Source organism: Haplochromis burtoni, unplaced genomic scaffold (assembly GCF_018398535.1).
Source record: "Haplochromis burtoni strain Fernald_Lab_line unplaced genomic scaffold, NCSU_Asbu1 Contig_93, whole genome shotgun sequence".
Lineage (NCBI taxonomy): Eukaryota > Metazoa > Chordata > Actinopteri > Cichliformes > Cichlidae > Haplochromis > Haplochromis burtoni.
The window spans coordinates 956,024-976,568 of NW_024582454.1; the positions used below are offsets into that span (position 1 = coordinate 956,024).

The following is a 20,545-nucleotide window of genomic DNA, read 5'->3' on the forward strand; positions in this document are numbered from 1 at the left end:
ATTTATTTTATCCACGACTGTAATTGTACTTTTTCTGATACATTTCTTCCAGAATCTACACTGCCCTTCAATAAATTCTGTTTTCACTTTCATATGAATATAAGCAATAAATACATTGCAAGTGCTCCCTGAAATGCAGTAAACAGGATGTGAATAAAAGCACATCTTGTGTATTCGCACTCAGGATGCAAACACTTAACTTAGTCCGTTAAAAGAAGGTTCAAAATAATCGATTTCATTTCCTCGTGAGCGTGCCTATTAAAGCAGGATGGATCTGTATTAGGATATACACACTTCAATACTTTTTATTATCTCAAGTCATACTAAATCGCGTATTGAACAATGGTATTTCATACTGCACATTTTCCTTTTATCATGCAGTCCTTTACAGTCATACTACCTGCTGATTTCTGACTTTCATTTTACGCTCTTTTTCTCAGCCTCGGAGTTCGTTTAATCAGTTAATGCCCCCGCTCTTTGTAAAGGTCACACTTGATATTGTTTAATATTTCTGTCTTTTCCTCGATCTACCGGCCCAAAGATGTCTTCTTGCCCGAAGGTAATTTATTTTCTACTTCTCTACTTAACTTTCTTGTATTACCCCACTTCACTCTTACTCTTTCCTTTTACGCTCATTTTTTTTGTGTGTATCTGAATCTGATTGTGCATACTTAGAGGCTCTCAGATGATCAAATCAAGTAAAATGCACCTGCAGTGCTGAGAAATTTTTTTTGCCACTTCTTGATGAGTTCGTTTTTTTGTATATTTGGAACACTTGCATGTTTTCCATCCATCCATCCATCCATCCATCCATCCATCCTTACCCGTTTTATCCGGGGCCGGGTCACGGGGGCAGCAGCCCAAGCAGAGAAGCCCTGACCTCCCTCTCCCCAGTCACCTCCTCCAGCTTATCCGGGGGAACACCAAGGCGTTCCCAGGCCAGCCGAGAGATATAATCTCTCCAGCGTGTCCTGGGTCTGCCCCGGGGCCTCCTCCCGGTGGGACATGCCCGGAACACCTCCCCAGGAGGTGCCCAGGAGGCATCCGTGAATCGCTACCTTATCGTGGTGGAGGGGTTTGTGTGTCCCAGGGATCCCAGGGGCTATGTTGTCTGGGGGCTTTTGCCCCCTGGTAGGGTCTCCCATGGCAAATTGGTCCTGGGTGAGGGACCAGACAAAGAGCGATTCAGAAGACCCTTATGAGAAAAACATTAAGGGAACAGTTTACCCTGCCTGGGATAGGGTTACCAGGGCCCCGCCCTGGAGCCAGGCCCGGGAAGGGTGCCCGAGGGCGAGCATCTGGTGGCTGGGCCTTAGTCCATGGGGCCCAGCCGGGCCCAGCGTGAAAAGGGGACATGGGCCCATCCTCCCGCAGGCCCACCACCCGCAGGAGGCGCCGTAGGGGTCGGGTGCATTGTGTGCCGGGCAGGAGGCCCTGGCGGACTGATCCCCGGCTATCAAGACTGGCACTTGCATGTTTTACATCATCAAATCAAATTTACTGTAGATCAAACAAGACCTCAGTACATTTAAAATGCAGATTTTAAATGATGATTTTCATTAAGGAAAAAAAAACTCTACCTAATAATGGTTGTTCCACCACTGGCACCAATGAGTCTTTAACATCACAGTGGGGGAATTTTGGCCCACTGTTTTTTGCAGAATTGTTTTCATTCAGCCACACTGGAGGGGTTTCAAGCATCTCAATGGATTTTAAGTCTGGACTTTTATGAGGCCACTCCAAAAAATTAAAAAAAAATTTTTTTTGAGTCATCCAGAGGTGGATCCAGATCTTTGTCCTTCTGTATAACTTGAGTATGCTTGAGCATCAGGCAATGAACTGATAGCCGGACTTTCTCCTTCAGGATTTTCTGATACAGCGCAGGACTCACGGTTCCATCAATTACAACAAGTCGTCCAGGTATTAACCACCTTACTACCACCACCATGTTTAACTGTTAGTGTGATGATCATTTTATGAAATGCTGTGTTAGTTTTATGCCAGATGTAATGGGACTCTTTTGGTTTTTGAAATTAAATTAATTACAGGAAATTATAAGTCATCATTTAATAACAGGGAGCAATTACTTTTTCAGATTGGGGCACGTAGGTTTGGATAACTTTTTCCACTTAATGAATGAAACTATCATTTAAAAATACAAGTGGCCATTAGTACTACCCCTCAGCCTCCTAATACGCTCATGTGGTATAAATTTGATAATCCAAGGTGATTTTCAGAAAATGTGATGCTTGATCTTTCCTTTGAGCTCAAGGTAGATGAGATTTGTAATAGATGCACCTAAGCTATGAATTTAAAAACCCTACGTTGCCTCATTCTTAAGTTATTGTGTTCAGAATCATAGGTCCACGCATCCACCCGGGAGGGTGATGATAACTCCCCGTCAAGCGTTTAAGGCAGAGAGGTAAAAACTATGTTTTGTATTACCTGCGTTATCTCTGTATAATATGATGATCTGAAACATGTCGAGATACCAAGAAGGTTGCAAACACCCTTTCAAATTAACAGAAATGTGGAAAATACAATTTGATTTCAGTTGTAATTTCATTGGTTAGTTATTAGATTATGTGTTTTCTGTATAATAACAACACCCCAACAACGCCAGTCCAGTCCATAGCCTTAACAGAGAAAACAGGCCTCTCTCTCCCCAGCTGCCTACTTCATCGTTTCCTTGGACAAAGTCAGCATTCCCGAGCCCCTTGAAAGATATCATCTCTCAAGTATGTCACAAGTCTGCTGCAGGGCCTCCTCCCACTAGGACGTGCCCAAAACCAGTAAGCGTCCAGCTCGGATCAGATAAACTACCTCCACAGCTCCTTTCAAGGTGGGGGAGCAGCCGCTCCTCACCCTACCTCTAAGGGAGAGCACAGATGGTCTTTGGAGCAATCTCACTTCTGCTTGTGTCTGCAGTCTTATTCTTTCGGTCACGGCCCGCAGCTCGTGGCAATAGGTGATGGTATGAATACAGATCGACCAGTAAATTAACAGCTTCACGCCAACACTCAGGTCCTTTCACCATAACAGAGTGTTCCAGCGTTACTGCAGACATCTGCAGTAAATAAATGTAATACTTGCTTGTTGAAATACTTGGGCGGTCACAGACTATGTTCTGATATTATAATTTAAAATACTTTTCCTTTTTGGGCACACCTCTGTAAGGTACACAAAGTCACCAAAGTATAACAGATGCATTCAAGTAGGGACAGATGTGGGATTTTAGTGTACTGCTTTTTCTTAAGAGTGTAGGGGATAAACTAGAATAGAATTAGTATTAAGGATTATCATGAGTGACAGCAACTGGAAAGTGGTGACAATTCAAGCTTCCTACGCATGTGAACAATGAATTAAGACAATAAAGCACACAAACCACCCGAAGACTCAGTGAAGGTGCAAAAGACCAAAACAGAAATATTGGCATACTGACGCATTTATATTATCCTGATGTTCCCCATCAACAGAGAGGGACAAATTTTAAGAAGCACATAAATAGAAGGCCAATAGGTGTCAAGTCTTGCATTAAATTTAGGAGAATTGATGTTAAAATACTGAAGCTGCATCTTTCTTCTCTTATCTTGACAATCATCACAACCTAAATCTGTCAGCGGCCTCTCTCTTGGCAGCTTTTTCTTTCTTTTTATACCTCCCCAGAAGTATGATTTTTCTGGTTGATAACAGTATTTATTTAACAGAGAGAATTCCTCCTTCACAAAAATATCAAACAGTTGGCTAATTTCACCTTCTGCATTACATTTTAAGGTGCTTCCAATGAGGAGGATGTTTAAATAAAAAAATGACAAAAACAAAAAGGGGGGATTGTGTCACATGCTGTAATAGCAGCTCTGCTGTGATATTAATGATCAGACCTGATGCAAAGTACATCTTCTCATTTTCCCTCTGCTGTGCTGACAAACTATCTGCAGCAAATTCACTTAAATACTTTATAAACCGCAGACTAGGTGACATTCAGTCTTCAAAGACAAGGTGAACGCACTGTAGGATTAAAAATAAATAAATAAATATAGACCAGCATATTTATACAGAGCACTTGTCGCTCTCCTCCTCTCAGTCTCCTCTTCATTAGCTTCCATTCACCTTCCTTTGTCTCTATGCACTGAGCTCTTTATTCCCTGGAGAACATCTATTCATTTGGTGGTTGGGGTGAGTACACTGTGGTTAGTGAGCCGTCTGAATAAAGGAGGCTGGCTTTAATCCCCCTTTCACTGTGGAAACAGGCGGTTTGTCTGTGATAGTGTAATCACGGAACGAGCTCTCTGGATTACCAAATGAGCAGAAGAGGTTCGGCGGATCAGCAGACTAAAGCGCAGATGAGGCCGTGCTAGGTTGTCCTGGTTATACATAAGATCTTAGAAGCATGTTAGGCACTTGAAACTTTAGACCAGCTTCTGACAGATGCTTTATCCTCGTTGTTCTGGCCTTTAGTTTAAGACTATTCAGGGAAGTCTTAAACTAAAGGCCATGAGAAGTTCAGGGAAGCAAAATCAATCTATGATTCAGTGAGAACTGACCTGGTTCACACTAAAATATCAGCAATTAATGGGATTTCCTGACTACTTCCTTTTTCCAAAATATTCATATATATGTAAAAGTATATATCTGTACTCTAAAAAGCCTGAAAGTCAATATTAGGTATGCCTAAAGCCCGAACTCTTTCAGGCAAGTTTTTTGTTGTCATTTCTTTAAGCAGTCTTAAGGAATAGTTCTCCAGACGTCTTGTAGGACATTCAGAGTTTTTCTTTGGATGCTTGTTCTGTTCACTAATAATGAGGTACAGGCTCTGAGGAGGTAGTTCAAGGCTGATAGTGTTTTCTACCCAGATATGCTTTTTGTTTGGGATCATTTTCATGCTGATAGATGAAGCTGTTGCCAGTCAAATGCTTTCCAGGTTATATTGTGTGCTCGCTCAATCTAACTGTACTTTTCTGTGTTCATAATTCCATCAAATTGGACAAGCTCTCTAACGCAGTAATACCAAACCTGACCTTATCAGTAAGTACTGATGCAAATTTGAACCTAAAATTTCAAATTTGGATTCATTGCTCCATAAGACATGTTTCCAATTATTTTCAGTCCAGTTCTTGAGTAATCTGGCAAAACTCACCTTTCCTCCTTTTCCTCTTCGTGAGAGTCACCTTTGTACTTAAACCATTTCTTAGAAAGCTTCAGTGAACAGTAGTTCCTGTCTCAGGTCAGTGCTGGATTTTTTTTCTATTGCTTTAGGTGTTTTCAGATACTGTTCATATGCTGTTGAAAGCTTTTCAGGCCTGCCACTATTTCTTGTGCCCTTCCCTTGTAGTTATTTGTCACAAAGTACACAACACCCTTTGTGTAATAACTGCCGATGTGGAACTTATGAATGGAGGGAATTAATTATTGATTTAAGAAAGCGTGTGCATGAACTTTCAAGGCAAAACTCCACAAACAGAAACAGAGGTATAGATGAGATGTTACGATTACCGCAGCACTTTCACTTTGGCCTCAAAAGGAAGAATTCATCAGATGCTGTTGAATCCTGACAAAAACTCTAACAGAGTCATTTAGTAGCTGTGTGAAAAGTACATCAGTTCACACCTGAAAACAGTCAATTTTACTCTGAGAGGATTTTGAATAATCACTTTTCAAAGGTCTATGGACGTTAACAGAGACTTTAACACTGGGGGCTTTAACACTGGATTGAGCTGAAAAGCTGCAGAGCCCACCAAGACTAATGCTCTGTCACAGTCAATGGTGGAAGCAGCAGGACCCGTGTGTGTGTGTGTTTACGTGCATTTGTGTGTGTGTTTAATCTACTAACAGCAGGAAATGAAAATAAGTAAATAAAAAGACAGAAATTACCCATCTGTTCTCAATTTCATACTCTGTTAAAAGAAAAGATGAAGACGAAGGATGCTATTGTTGCTTTTCCATTTAAAATACATACACACATTCTTGTTTTTCTATCTTACTGAGGACATCTAATTGACATCTAATTTTTGGTCCCCACAAAGACATCTAAACCGGTACACACACACACCTGAGTGTTTCAGTCCATTTGAGCTCCAGCTCCAGAGCCATCTTGTCCATCTTATGTTTTTCTTCTTCTTTGGTGGTGATGAGTTTGGCTTCATGCTGACGTTTTTGGGTCTCCAGCTCTCCCTGAGAGAAGGACACATTGGCTTCAGTCCACCATTGCAGTCTAAATCACATGTTACACTTAAACTCTGTGGTGTGCACATCACTTAAGATTCTCAACAAGTTTTGACCTGCCTAGCTGAAGTTTTGGTCTGACGTGCATGCTGTCTAAATGCCAGTCATGCACACATTCACAGCACCTGCAAGCTAAAGAGCCAGCTAACAAGGGAAGCAACAAAAAGGAAAAGTTGCTGAAGGCAGAATAATTTCAGCAGTGGTGCGAGACTGAGCAGCCTACGCCTTTACTGAGTGCAGAGAGAGAGACCCGTGTATTCACCATTAGACACTTTCTGTTTTCAAAGACTATGATTTGCATCATTACTATTTTGTCTTTTCTGTCTTTATGGAACTTTCTACACATATATTGCGCTCTCATGTTCAGGCCCGTTAAACAGCCTGTGCAAAATTCTGAAAAATGTTATAAAGTTACTTCTTTGCTTTTACATCAGCATACATTTGGTCTTATTGAATTTCTCTGCACTACCTGCTCGTTAAACAGGTTGTCGTGAGTTGACTGTGCTGTAACCTTTGTGTAGAACTGTGATGTTTGGTTTTTCTTAGCAAACTAAGGTTTATGGGGACCAACTGTGTCTGACAAGGCAGAACGGAATGCATGTTCTTAATTACAGGGTGTAAATAAGCTACAAATTTTCAGGTGCCCCAGTGTGCACCTTAGTGAAACCAAAGTTATGAAATTTATCTAAATTAACTTTAATCTCAATGATGGTGTCAGTGGTCAATCTGCATGCCCAAAAACAAGCTGAGTCAGATGTTTCCTGCACTGGATCCTCCATACTCTATGTAAAGGATAATGTGAGGAAATAGGCTAAATGAAAATATGATTTATGCTTTGTAGATGTTAATTTTGTGAACTGCTCTCCTTCTTCTCATTCATCTCTCAGGTTGATTCTGTTCATCTGGACGTAGCGTTTCCATCCAAGTGACTTCTTCAGTCTCAGCTAACTGCAGGTTTCCCCAACCTTATAAACAGTACATTAGCATAATGACTGAAACTAGCACCACAGAATGAATATAATATACAAATTAACATACAAATTAATATACAAATTGTCATGACCATTGATCAACAGCTACTGATCAACAACCACTGATCAATGACCACTGATCAGTGGCGATGAATACCACTCACAGAGAGTTGGGGAATGGCTGCAATCACAGCATTTTAAGATGGTGAAAGATGTACCCTTAGGCCCCCTCCTCAAATCAGAGATGTTCTTTCCCTTTTCACATAAATTGCCTCTTTGACTCTCCGCTCAAACCAGCATTCCTCCCTGTCCAGGATGTGTGCATCCTCATCATTGAAAGAGTGTAGACTGAAAGCCTGTAGGTGTAAATAGGTGCGAGTTAGCTCTTCTGTGTTGTGCCATCCGCTTTGCCAGAGGTTGTTTGGTTTCCCCGATGTATAAATCATGGAAATCTTAACAGCGTACACTACATTACTCTGTTTGTGCTGGGAGACCCGATCCTCAGGATGGGCCAATTAGTGGTGCAGCATGTTTGGGGGTTTGAAAGCCATAGAGATGCAGTGTTGAGAGAAAACGCGTCACAACTGTTCCGATACTCCTGACAAATAAGGGAACACTAAGGGTTTTCGCTTAGGCAGCAGTTGTTTATAAGGTTGGGGAAACCTGCAGTTGGTTGAGGCTGAAGAAGTCACTCGGATGAGTGATGAAATGTTTCTCCCACTGAAAACACTACGTCCAGATAAACAGAATCAAGCTTTTGGGATTTCCTCACCTGGATGTTTGACCATGCATCAAGATGTTTGAGGTTAAGTATGCTGTTGTAAAGTTCAGTGCCCAGGCTGACGTGTGCTTTGTTTGCCTGACCTGCAGTGCAGTCAGCAGGTTGCTGGTCTCTCTCAGTCGGGCCCGTGTAGCATCCAGCTCCTCCAGCAGCTTGTCCTGCGCCTCCTTCAGTGTGGAGATCTGCCCCTCAGCTGTTTTAATATCATTCTCCCCCTGCTGTACTTCTTGCTGCAGCCGAGACACCTGCAGGGAGGACAGACAGACAGAGTGAGGCAGAGAGAATAGACTCTGTCCACACCCGCCTCTCTGTTACACTTCAGGCTGTAGCTCAGTGTGGCACCAACCTTGAAACTACATCAGCATTTTAGGCTCAGCGAGGTGGAATTTCCATCAAAAATACATTCAATGACTGTTTCCATTTCAGATTTTTAAATGAGCCAAGCCCATATACTTTTTTTGCTAACATAGCAAAATAGTTTTGCAATGCATCACATATTAATTTCCCCAAATGTCTGAAGTAGTGGCTAAAAATGTTTGCATAAAGTACCCCAGAAAACAACAACAAACAGTGGCAGCAGATTTATACTGAGGAAACCTTGAAACTGAAAACCATTTACTGATTCAGTGTTTTAATATGCAATCAATTTAATTCATTCATAATCATTTGAGCTAAACTCTCATCGTTATTCTTTCTTATTCAGCTACTTTACTACACAAGTACTAAAGTCTTGTTGTTTTACAGCAGAGCTGATCTGACCTGCTCAGGTGCAGTCAGGTTCAAAAATAATTAAAACTGAAGCTTTGGGTTTAAAGTTTTATAAAAAGAAATCTCGAACCCAGTTACCTCCTCTCCTGGGCTCAGTTTGAGTTTACAAGCTCTATTTTTTCACACACTTAATTTTTCTGTGTCCTTTAAGAGCGACGGAAGCTGTGACTCTTAGAAGCGATCCTCAGCTCATTTTTCAGGGGCTAACATGACTGAAATGTGTTTTTATTTCAGCTTAAAAACAGCAAGCAGTTTTTAACACTCTGGGAACACATTTTTTGAAAAGCTCAAGATTCAGATGTAGGTTTCTTAAACTTTCTGTGGTGAGAAAACTGACCAGAAGTTAAAACAACTGTAATAGTATATGTGTGTATTTAAAAAAAAATCTAAACTTTTACCAAAGTGTGGACATACTTAAAGAAACTCCATGTGCTCAAGGACATCGCTTTATCTGATCTCAAGAACGGGCACTAAAAAGATTTAAAAGGTCAAGAATAAAATTTAAACCTTACAGTTTTTCTTCTTTCCATTAAGATGCTTCTGATCTGTTTTCAAAGTGTTCCTTTAACTTTTTTGAGCAGCGTATTTACACAATATATTGTTTGCACACTTGAACAGAAGTTTTACAAAGTCAATGTGTCGTACCTCCTCAGTGGCCGCATTGAGTTTGGACGTCAGCTCCTCCCTCAGCTCATCCAGCTGCTGCCTGAGCAGCGTCTTCTGCTCCTCCAGTGACTGACGCTCCCTCTCAAACTGCTGCTCCAGCTCCTGTGGAGAACGATCAATAACACAACACTGTCAAAAACAACAGGGAAACTTAGAAAGCCAAAGTGAGCTCAAGACCTTGGATGAAATGTTTTTGCGCCTGAAGATTCCTTGAACCCTTATCTGTTTCCCTCAGATAAGTGACTCACATAAAGGGGAAACGGTACGAGTCGTGCATGATTTAGTTGAAGGTCGAAGTTAAATTTAATCAGTATTCACGGTATTTAGCGTCTGTAAAGATTTTGAGTCATACAGGTAATGCAATATCTGAGAGACGAGTCAGGGCAGAAATTATTCATAATTCAGATGAAATCTTGTTAAAAACGGTCACGATCAAACAGCAAGTCATTTTTCCACTAACCTACTGAGTACCAATTAATCTAAAATATAGCAAAAGCTGCAAAACCGAAGGCCAACATGAACAACCTTGGGCTCAGTGAATAGGAGACACTTGAGAGGAATTTGAAATACAACAAAATCGGCATAACTGTGCCACCAGTCCATTATAAGAAATGAAAAACACCAGCAAATACTTACAATTTTACATCAGGCTAATAAAAAAACAGCTTTATAATGAGCCAGGAAACATTGATGTTACTGCACATGTTCTACATACTCCCACCTAAAACTCAAAAAGTTTCAAACTGCATTGAAGCGCAAAAAGTTACAGCAATTATTTCAGTCGTAATAGTCCTGAGTGGCCTCTTCAGTGAATGTACCAGGGTGGAAGAGGTTAGAGAAAACCTTTGCAAAGGTTTTTGTTAGAATTTCCTAACTGAAAGTCAGTTTTGCAAACCACATCTAAAACAATCTAAAAGCCAAGGCAGTCGCTCTTTCATTTAAGAGTTTCACCAAAACTGTGCTATTATACCAAAGTTTTATACCAAAAGTTTAGCAGACATAATCTTTAACATCAGACAAAGTGATGGTAATGGGAACATTACTGTGAGTTCATGTTTACTAAATGAATGTTAGCCGATGTAGAGATGCTGTAGACTTGACGTGTCATTGTTTGCCAGCAAGCTGATGTGGGAGGGAGAGAAAAAATGGAGTCTATACACAGATTATTAAAACAGTGCATACAGCGGTGTTGCACTACACCAGTACTGATAAAAAATTTTAATACTTCATAAAAAACATCAATGTTGTGTTTTAAATACATACATTTGTATTTTGTTTTTGTTTTTTTCCCTTTCTTTATTCAAATCAGGCAACAAAGTATATATCTCATTTACAATGACATAGTTTTTTTTTCTTTTTTCCCCTGTTCCCTTCCCCTCCCCTCTTTTTCCCCTTCCCTTCCTTCCTCTCCCCATCCTTTTTACATAAAATATAATTATCATTATATAAACAATCATATCTATGTCTATACGTACACATTTATTATCCTAAATAAGTATATTCAAAGGAGGGAGAGAGGGGAAAAAACAAAACAAAAAAACAAACGAACCCCCCCCCAAAAAAAACAAAACAAAAAAAAAACAACAACATACATTTGTATTTTGAGTACAAAAAAAGGTGTGGCTGAAGCACATATTAGATAAAGTTTTGTTATGTGGACATTTCTTGTTCCCAGGTCTGATTGTGAGTTCTGAATGACTGAGGTTGAGTTTTTAATTTGGTGTTATAGATTTTTTTTTTAAACTGATTTTTATTTTTGCTTGAGTATTTTGGAGTCTGTAGTACTTGTTATAATTTAGTTTTAGTTTTAGAGTTTAATTTGTTCCCTCAGTATTTCCTGTCTTTGGCTACGTTCACACTGCAGGTCTTAATGCTCAATTCCGATTTTTTGATCAAATCCGATTTTTTTGTCTGCTCGTTCACACTACAAATAAAATGCGACAGCAAACGCGCTCTAGTGTGAACGCTCAAAGCGGCCCGCATGCGCAAAAGAAGATGTCACACACAACGCGCTCTGTTTAGACCCAGAGCAAACAGTATTGTTTGACTGATGGCCCTTAATATAAAGACTTCGGACTTCATGTTTCCCAATTTTTGCTTTAAGTTATTTTGTTATTTACATAATAATGTAAATAACCTAATAATTATCCTTATTGCTGTTTTAGAGGAGCGGTGCTTCAAAGGATAGTTGCAGATTTCTGTCAGAATCTGCAGATTATACAGTACAAATAAAATGTTCACGTTGTCTTCCCAACAGTTTCACTAACATCTACACTGGATGGCCAGGAAGCGTTCACGATGTCTTCGCGGGCGCTTCTCCGGCGCTGATAATTAGCGTCTGTCTTGTGTCAGTGACGTAAAAGACGGATTTAATGCGACATGACCATTCAAACAGCAGTCGCTTTCTAAAACATCGGATATGTATCGGATTCAGTACCACATACGAAAGTGACCCAGATCGGATTTGAAAATATCGGATTTGTGCCGTTCACACTGTCATACCATGATCGGATATGGGTCGCATAGGGTCAAAAAAATCGGATTTGATGCGCTTTCGCCTGCAGTGTGAACGTAGCCTTATTCTCTTGTGTCAACCCACCTTTTATGTGTCTTCATTTCACCATTTAACAATTTTCCCTTTCTGTTTTATTTTGATAGTCTTTTGTCTCTAGTGTCTTGTGTTTAATTTTACTTCCCCTGCTGCCTCACTGCGTTTGATTATCTTCACCTGTGTTTTTTTTAATCTACCCATCCATCCATCCATCCATCCATCCATACTATGTATTTTTTAGACTTTTTCCATCAGCTGAAATAAAAACTTGCTTTTGTTTGATTTAACCTGTCTCCACATATCTACGTTTGGATTCCCTTTACCTGCAGTTCATGACATGACATAAAGTTACATTTCTAAGAAACTACATGTCTACAGTGGAGTTTATATAGCAACACTGTAGTTATGGATTTACTGCAGTGCTGTAAAAAGACAACTCTGAGGCATTAATAAGGTAACTACAATTCATCTACAGGTGTATCTGAACCAGATTTCAGGTCACTCCATCAAACATTTGTTGATACATTTTACAGGTGACTAAAGAAGGATCCAGATCCAGATCCAGAACTTGCCTCCCTCTCTCTCCGTTGTTTGACATTACATTCACTGCATTCATCTGTACAAATTTCTAAATATACTTCAAACATTTTCATTGTCCTTGGCAGTCAGAAGAGAAAGTGCTCTTGCAATTGTCACCACTATAAAGCTTATTATGTCTTCTGATGAATGGGGAATGGTTTCTGTTATACTGAGCGATGATTGCTACTTTCCAAGGACAATTAGAGCTCAGGGAAATTGCTATAATGTCAAATAAAATTTGCCACCGTTATTCATTACACAGGAGGATGGAGTTTGTAACGGCGTGCAAAAACACTCTGACAAGTGTGACAGAGTCCCATAAAAATGAATGGGACTTTAAAAAATGTATTTGAATGGAAGGAAGAGTGAAAAATCACAGTAATTCATGTGTAATGCTTCATGACTTCTTACATTCCACTCTCTGCTTAGAGCATGGAAAGTTTCTCTGTTGTCATTCTGACAAATGTTACAATTGTTAGCTCACCTTGCATAGAAAGTGAATATTTAATGACACAAGAATGCATGTGTAAAAAAAAAAAAACCCTCTGAAATGTGTAATATTTTACACCAACATAACCAGTTAAAACATCACACATTGCTCCACTACTGGCTTCCCACAGCACAAAGGCTCAAATTAGTCTGACAGATGCTGTGAATCCTGCAAAAAACTGAAAATATACCAAAAAGACTTCAAAACATAACCCTAAACTAGAGCTGCATCTTTCTATTTTCTGCCCGGAGCCTGCTTCTGCCCCAGACCCCTGCAGAGAAAAATGAGGGCAAAAATCAGGACACAGAATAACTCTGTAGCAGTATGAGAACTGTATTTATTTTATATGTAGTTTATTTATTTTTTATTATTATAGGACACAATATGCAACATGAACCAAGAGATGCATTTATAGCCAAAGCTAGTCTGCAAGCCCCGTTCCTTGCACAGTAAATACAAACAGTAACAAACAGTGACCAAAGAGTTACACAATCATTTAGCGACAGTATACTGAGAAAATTATACTCACAATAGTGGGGAATAAGTGAGCCTACATTCACTCAGTGCCAATAAATTATGGTCCCTCCTTTTTGTGCCATTAAAAGGAGACTTCACCAACTATTCAGCTGCAAACCATAAAACAAAAACATTAAACTGAATATGGCACAATGACTCATCAGCCATCACAGTAAGGTAAGAACGACAGTCTTTCTGGGAGTTCTTACAGATGGCTGAAGAGGCCACAGTCTGGGCATAAGATGTGGTACATTTGTGCTGTGCACCAGTGTTAGAAAGGGGAGCTGGTGTGGTTGCTAGAAAGCATCTCATTATCACAGGGCATATGCAGGTTTCTACAATTTATGGGACTCTGGGGGCACACAATCGGTGAGAGCCTGCACTCCAGGGCCAACTGGGTCAACAAGCCAGCCTGGTCGAAATAAGGAAAGGGACATCTCGCCTTCCATCAAAGGCTGAAAACTTCCTGTATTTGCAGAAACAGCCGCCAATACAGAAGGATATACAGGAGGAGGTAAAATTGTATTTGACCAGATGCGTTCTGACCGTGTTCGTGATCCAGCCTCAGTTTGCTGAATTTACAAGAAACCTAAGAATTGGGGGGGCACTTTAGCTCTAACTTTTAAAAATCCTTGGGGATTCTCACTATACTCAAGTAAGTATTAAGAAAAAACATTGAAGTATTTCAATACTTCAAAGAAAACAAAAACTATCTTCTAGATAAAAAAACATTTGTTTTAAAGTCCAACTTTTTTACTATTATTTAACCTTAAAAATCAGAGGATATTGTGTGAATTGCAGACTGTTTGGTGCTGAAACAGACAAAGTCAAATGGTGCAAAAAATAACAAAGAAATAAGAAATAATAAGAGAGAAGGAAATAATAAAGACATATCTATAGGCTCCATAGACTGTATATAAAAGATGGACAGAGCTTCCAGCTCTCATAAAAGAAGCAAAGACCTGCAACTTCTTTTAACGTAAAAAGAAGCCAGACTATGCATGGCAAAATGAACTTACTTTTCACCACATTTAATATCTCAGTAAACAGTTTATTGATATGTTTTTGGTCTCTAATTAATGACCAAGTCTTATTTTATAATAATAATAATGTATCTTTTATTGATCCCATTTAACCCATTCACTCAGTGAAGCAGTGGGCAGCCACCAATCTAGCGCCCGGGGAGCAGTGTGTTATACAACATGATGCTCATTGTGTGACGGACAATAAAGAAGAATTTATTTTACACTGTGGCTTCCACCTTATTTAAATTAAGATGGACAAAATTCTCAACTCAAGATGTTAAAACAGAACTAACTAAAGGGGTGATGTCACAGTGACTGTCCATCTTTTATAGAAAGTCAGTGATTATGACACAGAAGGATTAATGTCATGCTAGGTAGCTTCATTTAGAGCGTGAGACAAAGGCAGAATAGATCCATTTAAATTCAAAATGCAGCCTCCTCACAGACAACTGTCATTATAATTTAAAGTGATGAAAGAATGAAGATGATGAAAGAAAAAATGATTAACTAGAAGTGATGAAACTTGGATCAGACAAAAGAATTAGGTGATGAAGATTCATTTCTTCTCATCTGTCTGCTCTGTCATTTTTGGAGAAAAGATGTAAAATTGTGAGTGAGTGAGACGGGAATGAATGCTGCTGGTCGCCCTCCTCCTCATCCTCCTCCCCATCACTCTTTAAATCTGAACAATTCTGCACAGTGCTGACAGCATAATCATGAACAGGACTGAACAATGGCAAATTACTGTGCAGTTGAGAATGCAGTAGGAGGGAATAGGAAGCCATGTTAATCCCACAGCCGTGAAAATCCCACAGAGCCACGGAGGAGAAAGTCTTAGTATGGAATGCATATCTATAACTACAGAAATAATAACAGTCTTCTCTTAGCGCTGCTTTCCCATCTGATCAGGTCTACAGTGGAATATCATTTAAAACATCCTCATTATGCAACTTTGATGCAAGAGAATACTTGATCACTTGCTTTCACATGGCTGTGTGACTGGAATGAAGGACTCTTGAGATTAGGCATCATCACAAGGCTATTTCGGGCTGGTGGAACTGCATGCCACGGCTGCAGTCAAATCAGTGGTAGGCTGCGATTTGGAACAGCAAACCATAGGCTCATTAAATTGGTCCCAAGCCCAGTTTGTAATCCTAGGAGGCAATTTCACTGTTTCATATCAGATACAAAGCTATTCTGTTGGTGCAGTATTCTTCGATACTATAGGCACAAAAAAGGATGCCACCGATGATCATCTCCTGAAATTATCCAATATCAACTTGTATTTACTTATGCTTCAGCAACTGTTTTCATTGCACCTTTTACAACAATGACCATGTATACCTCTATGCTGCACTCTAGCTTATATTTGTGGGTCACTTCATTAGGTGTCCCCGTTCAGCTGCTCGTAAATGCAAATATCTAGTCAGCCAATCAAATGTCAGCAACTCAGTGGCTTTAGACATGTATGCATGGTCGAAGTAACCTGCTGAAGTTCAAACTGAGGATCAGAATTTCATTCATTTCATTTCATTTATTTGTTCATTTCCAGGCACAACAATCATGAAGAATGGTGATTCAAGTATGATTGTTGACCAGCTGGACTGGTCAGAGTATTTCAGAAGCATTGGGAATTTTCCCAAAGAGTTTACAGCGTGATCAGAAAAAGAGGAAAAATCCAGTGAGCGGTAGTTCTCTGGGAGAAAATGTCTTGTTGATGCCACGGATCGGAAGAGGAAGTGGATCTGATAGGATGTCAAAATCAACCCAAATAACCACTTTTTACAAGTGAGGAATGCAGAAGAATGAACAAGACAAACAACAGCAGCAGAAGACCCCACAAGGTGCCACTGCTGTCAGATAGAAACAAGAAACTGAGGTCACAGTTAACATGGGCTCATCAAGACTGGACAAATGAAACCTTCTGGTGAGCCTTGATGTCTTAATTGTGTCATTTGTACTTTGGCATGAACAGCATGAAAGCATGGATCCACCCTGCCTTGTGCCAGTGGTTCAGGCTGGTGCTCGAACTCTATTAGTGGGTGGGATATTATCTTGAGACACTTTGGGCTCCTTAGTATCAGAGGAGCACTGTTTAAACAGCCTACCCAAGTACTGCTGCTAACCACGTACACCCCCTTATGACCACAGTGTACGCATCTTATGATGGCCACTTCAAGCAGGATAACACGCCATGTCACAAAGTTTAGGTCATCTGAAACTGGATTTTTGAATGTGACAATGAATTCACTGGATTTAAATGACCTCCAAATATAGAAATTTAACAGAGCTCCTTTTGGACCTGGTGGAAGACAAGACATCGTCCGTGTGCGGCTGACAAATCTGCAGGAAGTGTGTGATGCTGTCACGTCAATATGGACCAAAGGATCTGAGGAATGTTTCCAGCACCTTGTTGATTCTGTGCCCTGAAGAATTAAGAAAGTTCTGGGGAAAGTTCTTTTTTGCATTTATTTTTTGGCCTTTTTTCTACACATTTTTGGATTCTGTTGGTTTCTCACATTTTCTTGACTTTCTGTTTGATCTCTCTAGGTCTTGCCTCTTGGGTCCTAAACTACTGCTCTACATTCCTTATATCCAACTGTGACATCTGAATCAGGAGTTTTCTTTAAAGCACATTTACTAATGAACTTTGCAGCATTCATTTCAGACGAGAGGGAAATAAGAAACTCAGTGCTTTCCAAAAAGAAACTCATGTTCTTCTTAAGAGTTAAAAAAAAAAGGTAATGGGGTAAAAATATATACCATAGAATATGCAGCAGACAAGCAGTGGGTAAAAGCGTCATCTAAGAACTGTGCATGTATGTGCTTAAGCTCTGTTAGGGAGGCCACACGCTGTTCTAAGTAAGTAGCAGTAAAATATTGATGCTAGAAGTTTTAGAAACTCTCATATATGCACAGACACACACACACACACACTGTACTGGCTACCACAGCCATATCCTTGAGCCAATGCTCACATCTGTCTCCTTCAACATCAAATCATTTTGCCCTAAATTTGATCACTTTACTTACTTTATACCCTCCACTTGGAGTTTTATGCGCAGTAAATGTCATCCGTGTCCTGGTAAGACTGTGAATTTAAATATATTGGTCTTGCGCTCTTTTCAATGTCGAACTTTCAAAGCTTCTAACAAGCCTTATTTCCTCATTTATTTGAAAGACGACACCCCCCCTAACAATTAACGTTGTCCTTTAAAGAACCAAAAGCTTAAAAAGTTCCTTTTTTACTATGTAGCTTGATGTTTTCTAACATGTGCATGCAATGTGTTAATCTAATTAATGTCTTATTGTTTCTGTAGCAGACACACTACAACAACTCGAGGAGCACTAGTTTAAGCATCTCCCCTGAAATAGCACCTAACGCTTAAGATGCTCTTTGTCACCTGTGTGACTCATCAGGCAGCATGAACTGTCTGCACATGTGGCTGTCATCAGCTGCCACTTCTTATTATACTTTGTTTTCATTGAGAACCTATTTTAAATGCCTGTTCTGGATCTGGTTGCTTTGTGACATAATAAAACTGACAAAACCTTCATCGGGTTATTCACATTCCTACCAGCTCAGATTAGGAGAGCCCAGAGGTGTTCCAGATTACATTTATAGGTGATAAATATAAATGCGCACCCACATCAGTAGGTTGCATTTCCTCCTTTGATTTTTGCCAGCTTCTTAGTCACAGTTATAGCATCATTTGATATATTTTAGTCTATAGACAACAAAAGAAAATGCAACTGATGTCATATGTCGTGCCTGTGCTAGTTGGTGTACTACTTTGAATATGAGTAACAACATGTGCGCAGTAGTATCACCCTGTGATACATTTTTCTCTTGTTAGAGGACTTGCTTTTTGTTTGCATGCTGGTTTGTGTTTTAGCAATGACTGTCTTTCACATTGACACTGAAGTTAAAAAGACTCAAAGCCCTACCATTACCAGGTACACTCAGGCAGAGGTGGAAAGTAACTCAGTACAATAATCAAGTACTATACTTGACAACACTTGACTTGCCAGTACTCAACTTTCTAATTTAAACGGTTCTTCTGCTTCACCTCAACATTTCAATTTTTGTACATTCATAAGAAAATACATTTATCTCTATTCATCTGTTTAGATTTTACAGTCTATTCCATGTGACTGGTGGTTCCCAAACTTAGATTTTAACATTCTATTATTGTATTATTAACTTGTAACACCTATGTAATTTGCACAAATCCTTTTAGTAGACTGTTTAAGTATTAATAAGCAATAACACAAAGCTTAGGGCAAAGTTGGTAGAAGAGCACAGAACAATGTGGTATCAGTGATTCTTCTCTGAGAGCATGCAGGATATAACATGACTGCTCATCTCTGCCTTTATTATTACAACAGTGCAAGTCAGAAATGAAGCCGAATCAGCTGCTTGGCTGCATCACTCGGGGTCTGGGTACCTCTCACTGCTAACTCTGTGTGACCATTATATACCGTTTTACAGGTCCGCACAGAGCTTTGATGTTATTCTTGCAGTCGCGGGTTGTTGTTTCTTGCATGAGCGCAGCGCTCTCTTTACTTTCTTGTCACTTTTACATGTTTGCCAGTGTTTCACGTTTGCTTCTTTGTACGTCTGCAAATGTGACTTTCTTCTTCGCTCTTTTTAGAAAGAAGATGTAATCATCGCTCCTCAGCAGTCATAAATCACTCTAATACTTTTGCCTCATCTTCCACATGAACTGTCATGAAATGCCGCTGTTGTGCAACGCACATAAAAAACTATGCTGGAACATTTTTCCTACCCCCCCCCAGACAATCGAGGAACTTATGTAGCTTATTGTTTGATTAATAACTATGATGTAATTACTGAATTACTCCATTACAGAGCCAGAATATCAATGATGTGGCTCATCCGGTTCGCAATCCATCACAATTCACAGGTTCTTGCCAGTAAAATGACAACTGTGACCTTGAGCACACTTTGGGTGAAGACCCATTAGTTGATCACTGTCTGCAAGTCTCTGACCAATACCCAACACTGACTACAGTATATCCATCACTTTCTGCAGATTAAATACTGTAATCTTAGTTTACTTGCTTTTATATGAGGAGTAATTTCAGGTGTAATGATCCCGTCAGTGCTGTCATCCGATAGGGAAAAATGTGAAGATTTTCAGCACTATGAAAAGTGAAAACCATCAGGTTGTGAGAGCCTAACTCACCAATCTCAATATCCAAAAGAAACTTTAATCAAACCTTCATCAGTCCCGGATTGGTAAACTGATTCGTGCGTACTACACAATACGAAACATTTCAGTAAACAATGCATGAACAGTCACAGACTTTAGTAAGCACAAACTTCAAAATTAGGGAAAAAACTCCAAACATCACAGCCCACTGCTCTGTCTATCATCATCTTTCTAACAGATTTTCAATTTCAAACGTTCTTCAGCCTCTCTGAGAGAATCACATCTGCTCTTCCTCTTACACACAGGAAAAACTGCGCTCTTTGTATTCACGAGACTGACAGTCTTGTGACAACAATAAACTGAAAATGTTAGTCGGATCTTTTTCCACCGCCTGAGAGGAAGCGTTTCAAAAAGGGGCATCACCTGAAATTCAATATGAAATTAACTGAATACCGAAGCCAGTATTCAGCATTTCTTTACATTTTTGGCATCAGCAGAAAAAAGCTATTGAAACAGTATTTAGACCTTTGTGAAAAACATGTTACAAAGTGTCTAGGAAAACACAGCATGTATCTTCTTTATAGCTCTTACGGCAGTGAATAAAGGAGAGTTTTTGTACAGATTGCAGAAACAGGCTTGTGATAAGTTACTTGTTAGTAATCCACACACACAACTTACATAAGATCATTTGTGGAGAGGTAAATGAGTATAGCTCACAGTACAGGACTATATTAATAATTGGGAATAGGAAAAACTTTCATTTTCAACCTAGATTGTTAATAATCAACATAACCTCCCC

The 20,545-nt window shown here is 39.6% G+C and overlaps 1 protein-coding gene across 4 annotated transcripts in view; it reads right to left on the reverse strand.

Annotated features, from left to right (window-relative positions):
- fam184ab (family with sequence similarity 184 member Ab) overlaps window positions 1-20,545 on the reverse strand; it is a 231,691-nt gene that overhangs the window by 91,758 nt on the left and 119,388 nt on the right. For all 4 annotated transcript variants that reach the window (XM_014336205.2, XM_014336204.2, XM_014336208.2 and 1 more), the window contains exons 10-12: window positions 9,388-9,510; window positions 8,058-8,219; window positions 6,050-6,171 (exon numbers count right to left, since the gene is read on the reverse strand). In XM_014336205.2, the coding sequence (XP_014191691.1) occupies window positions 6,050-6,171; window positions 8,058-8,219; window positions 9,388-9,510 (407 nt within the window). The remainder of the gene's footprint in view (window positions 1-6,049; window positions 6,172-8,057; window positions 8,220-9,387; window positions 9,511-20,545) is intronic.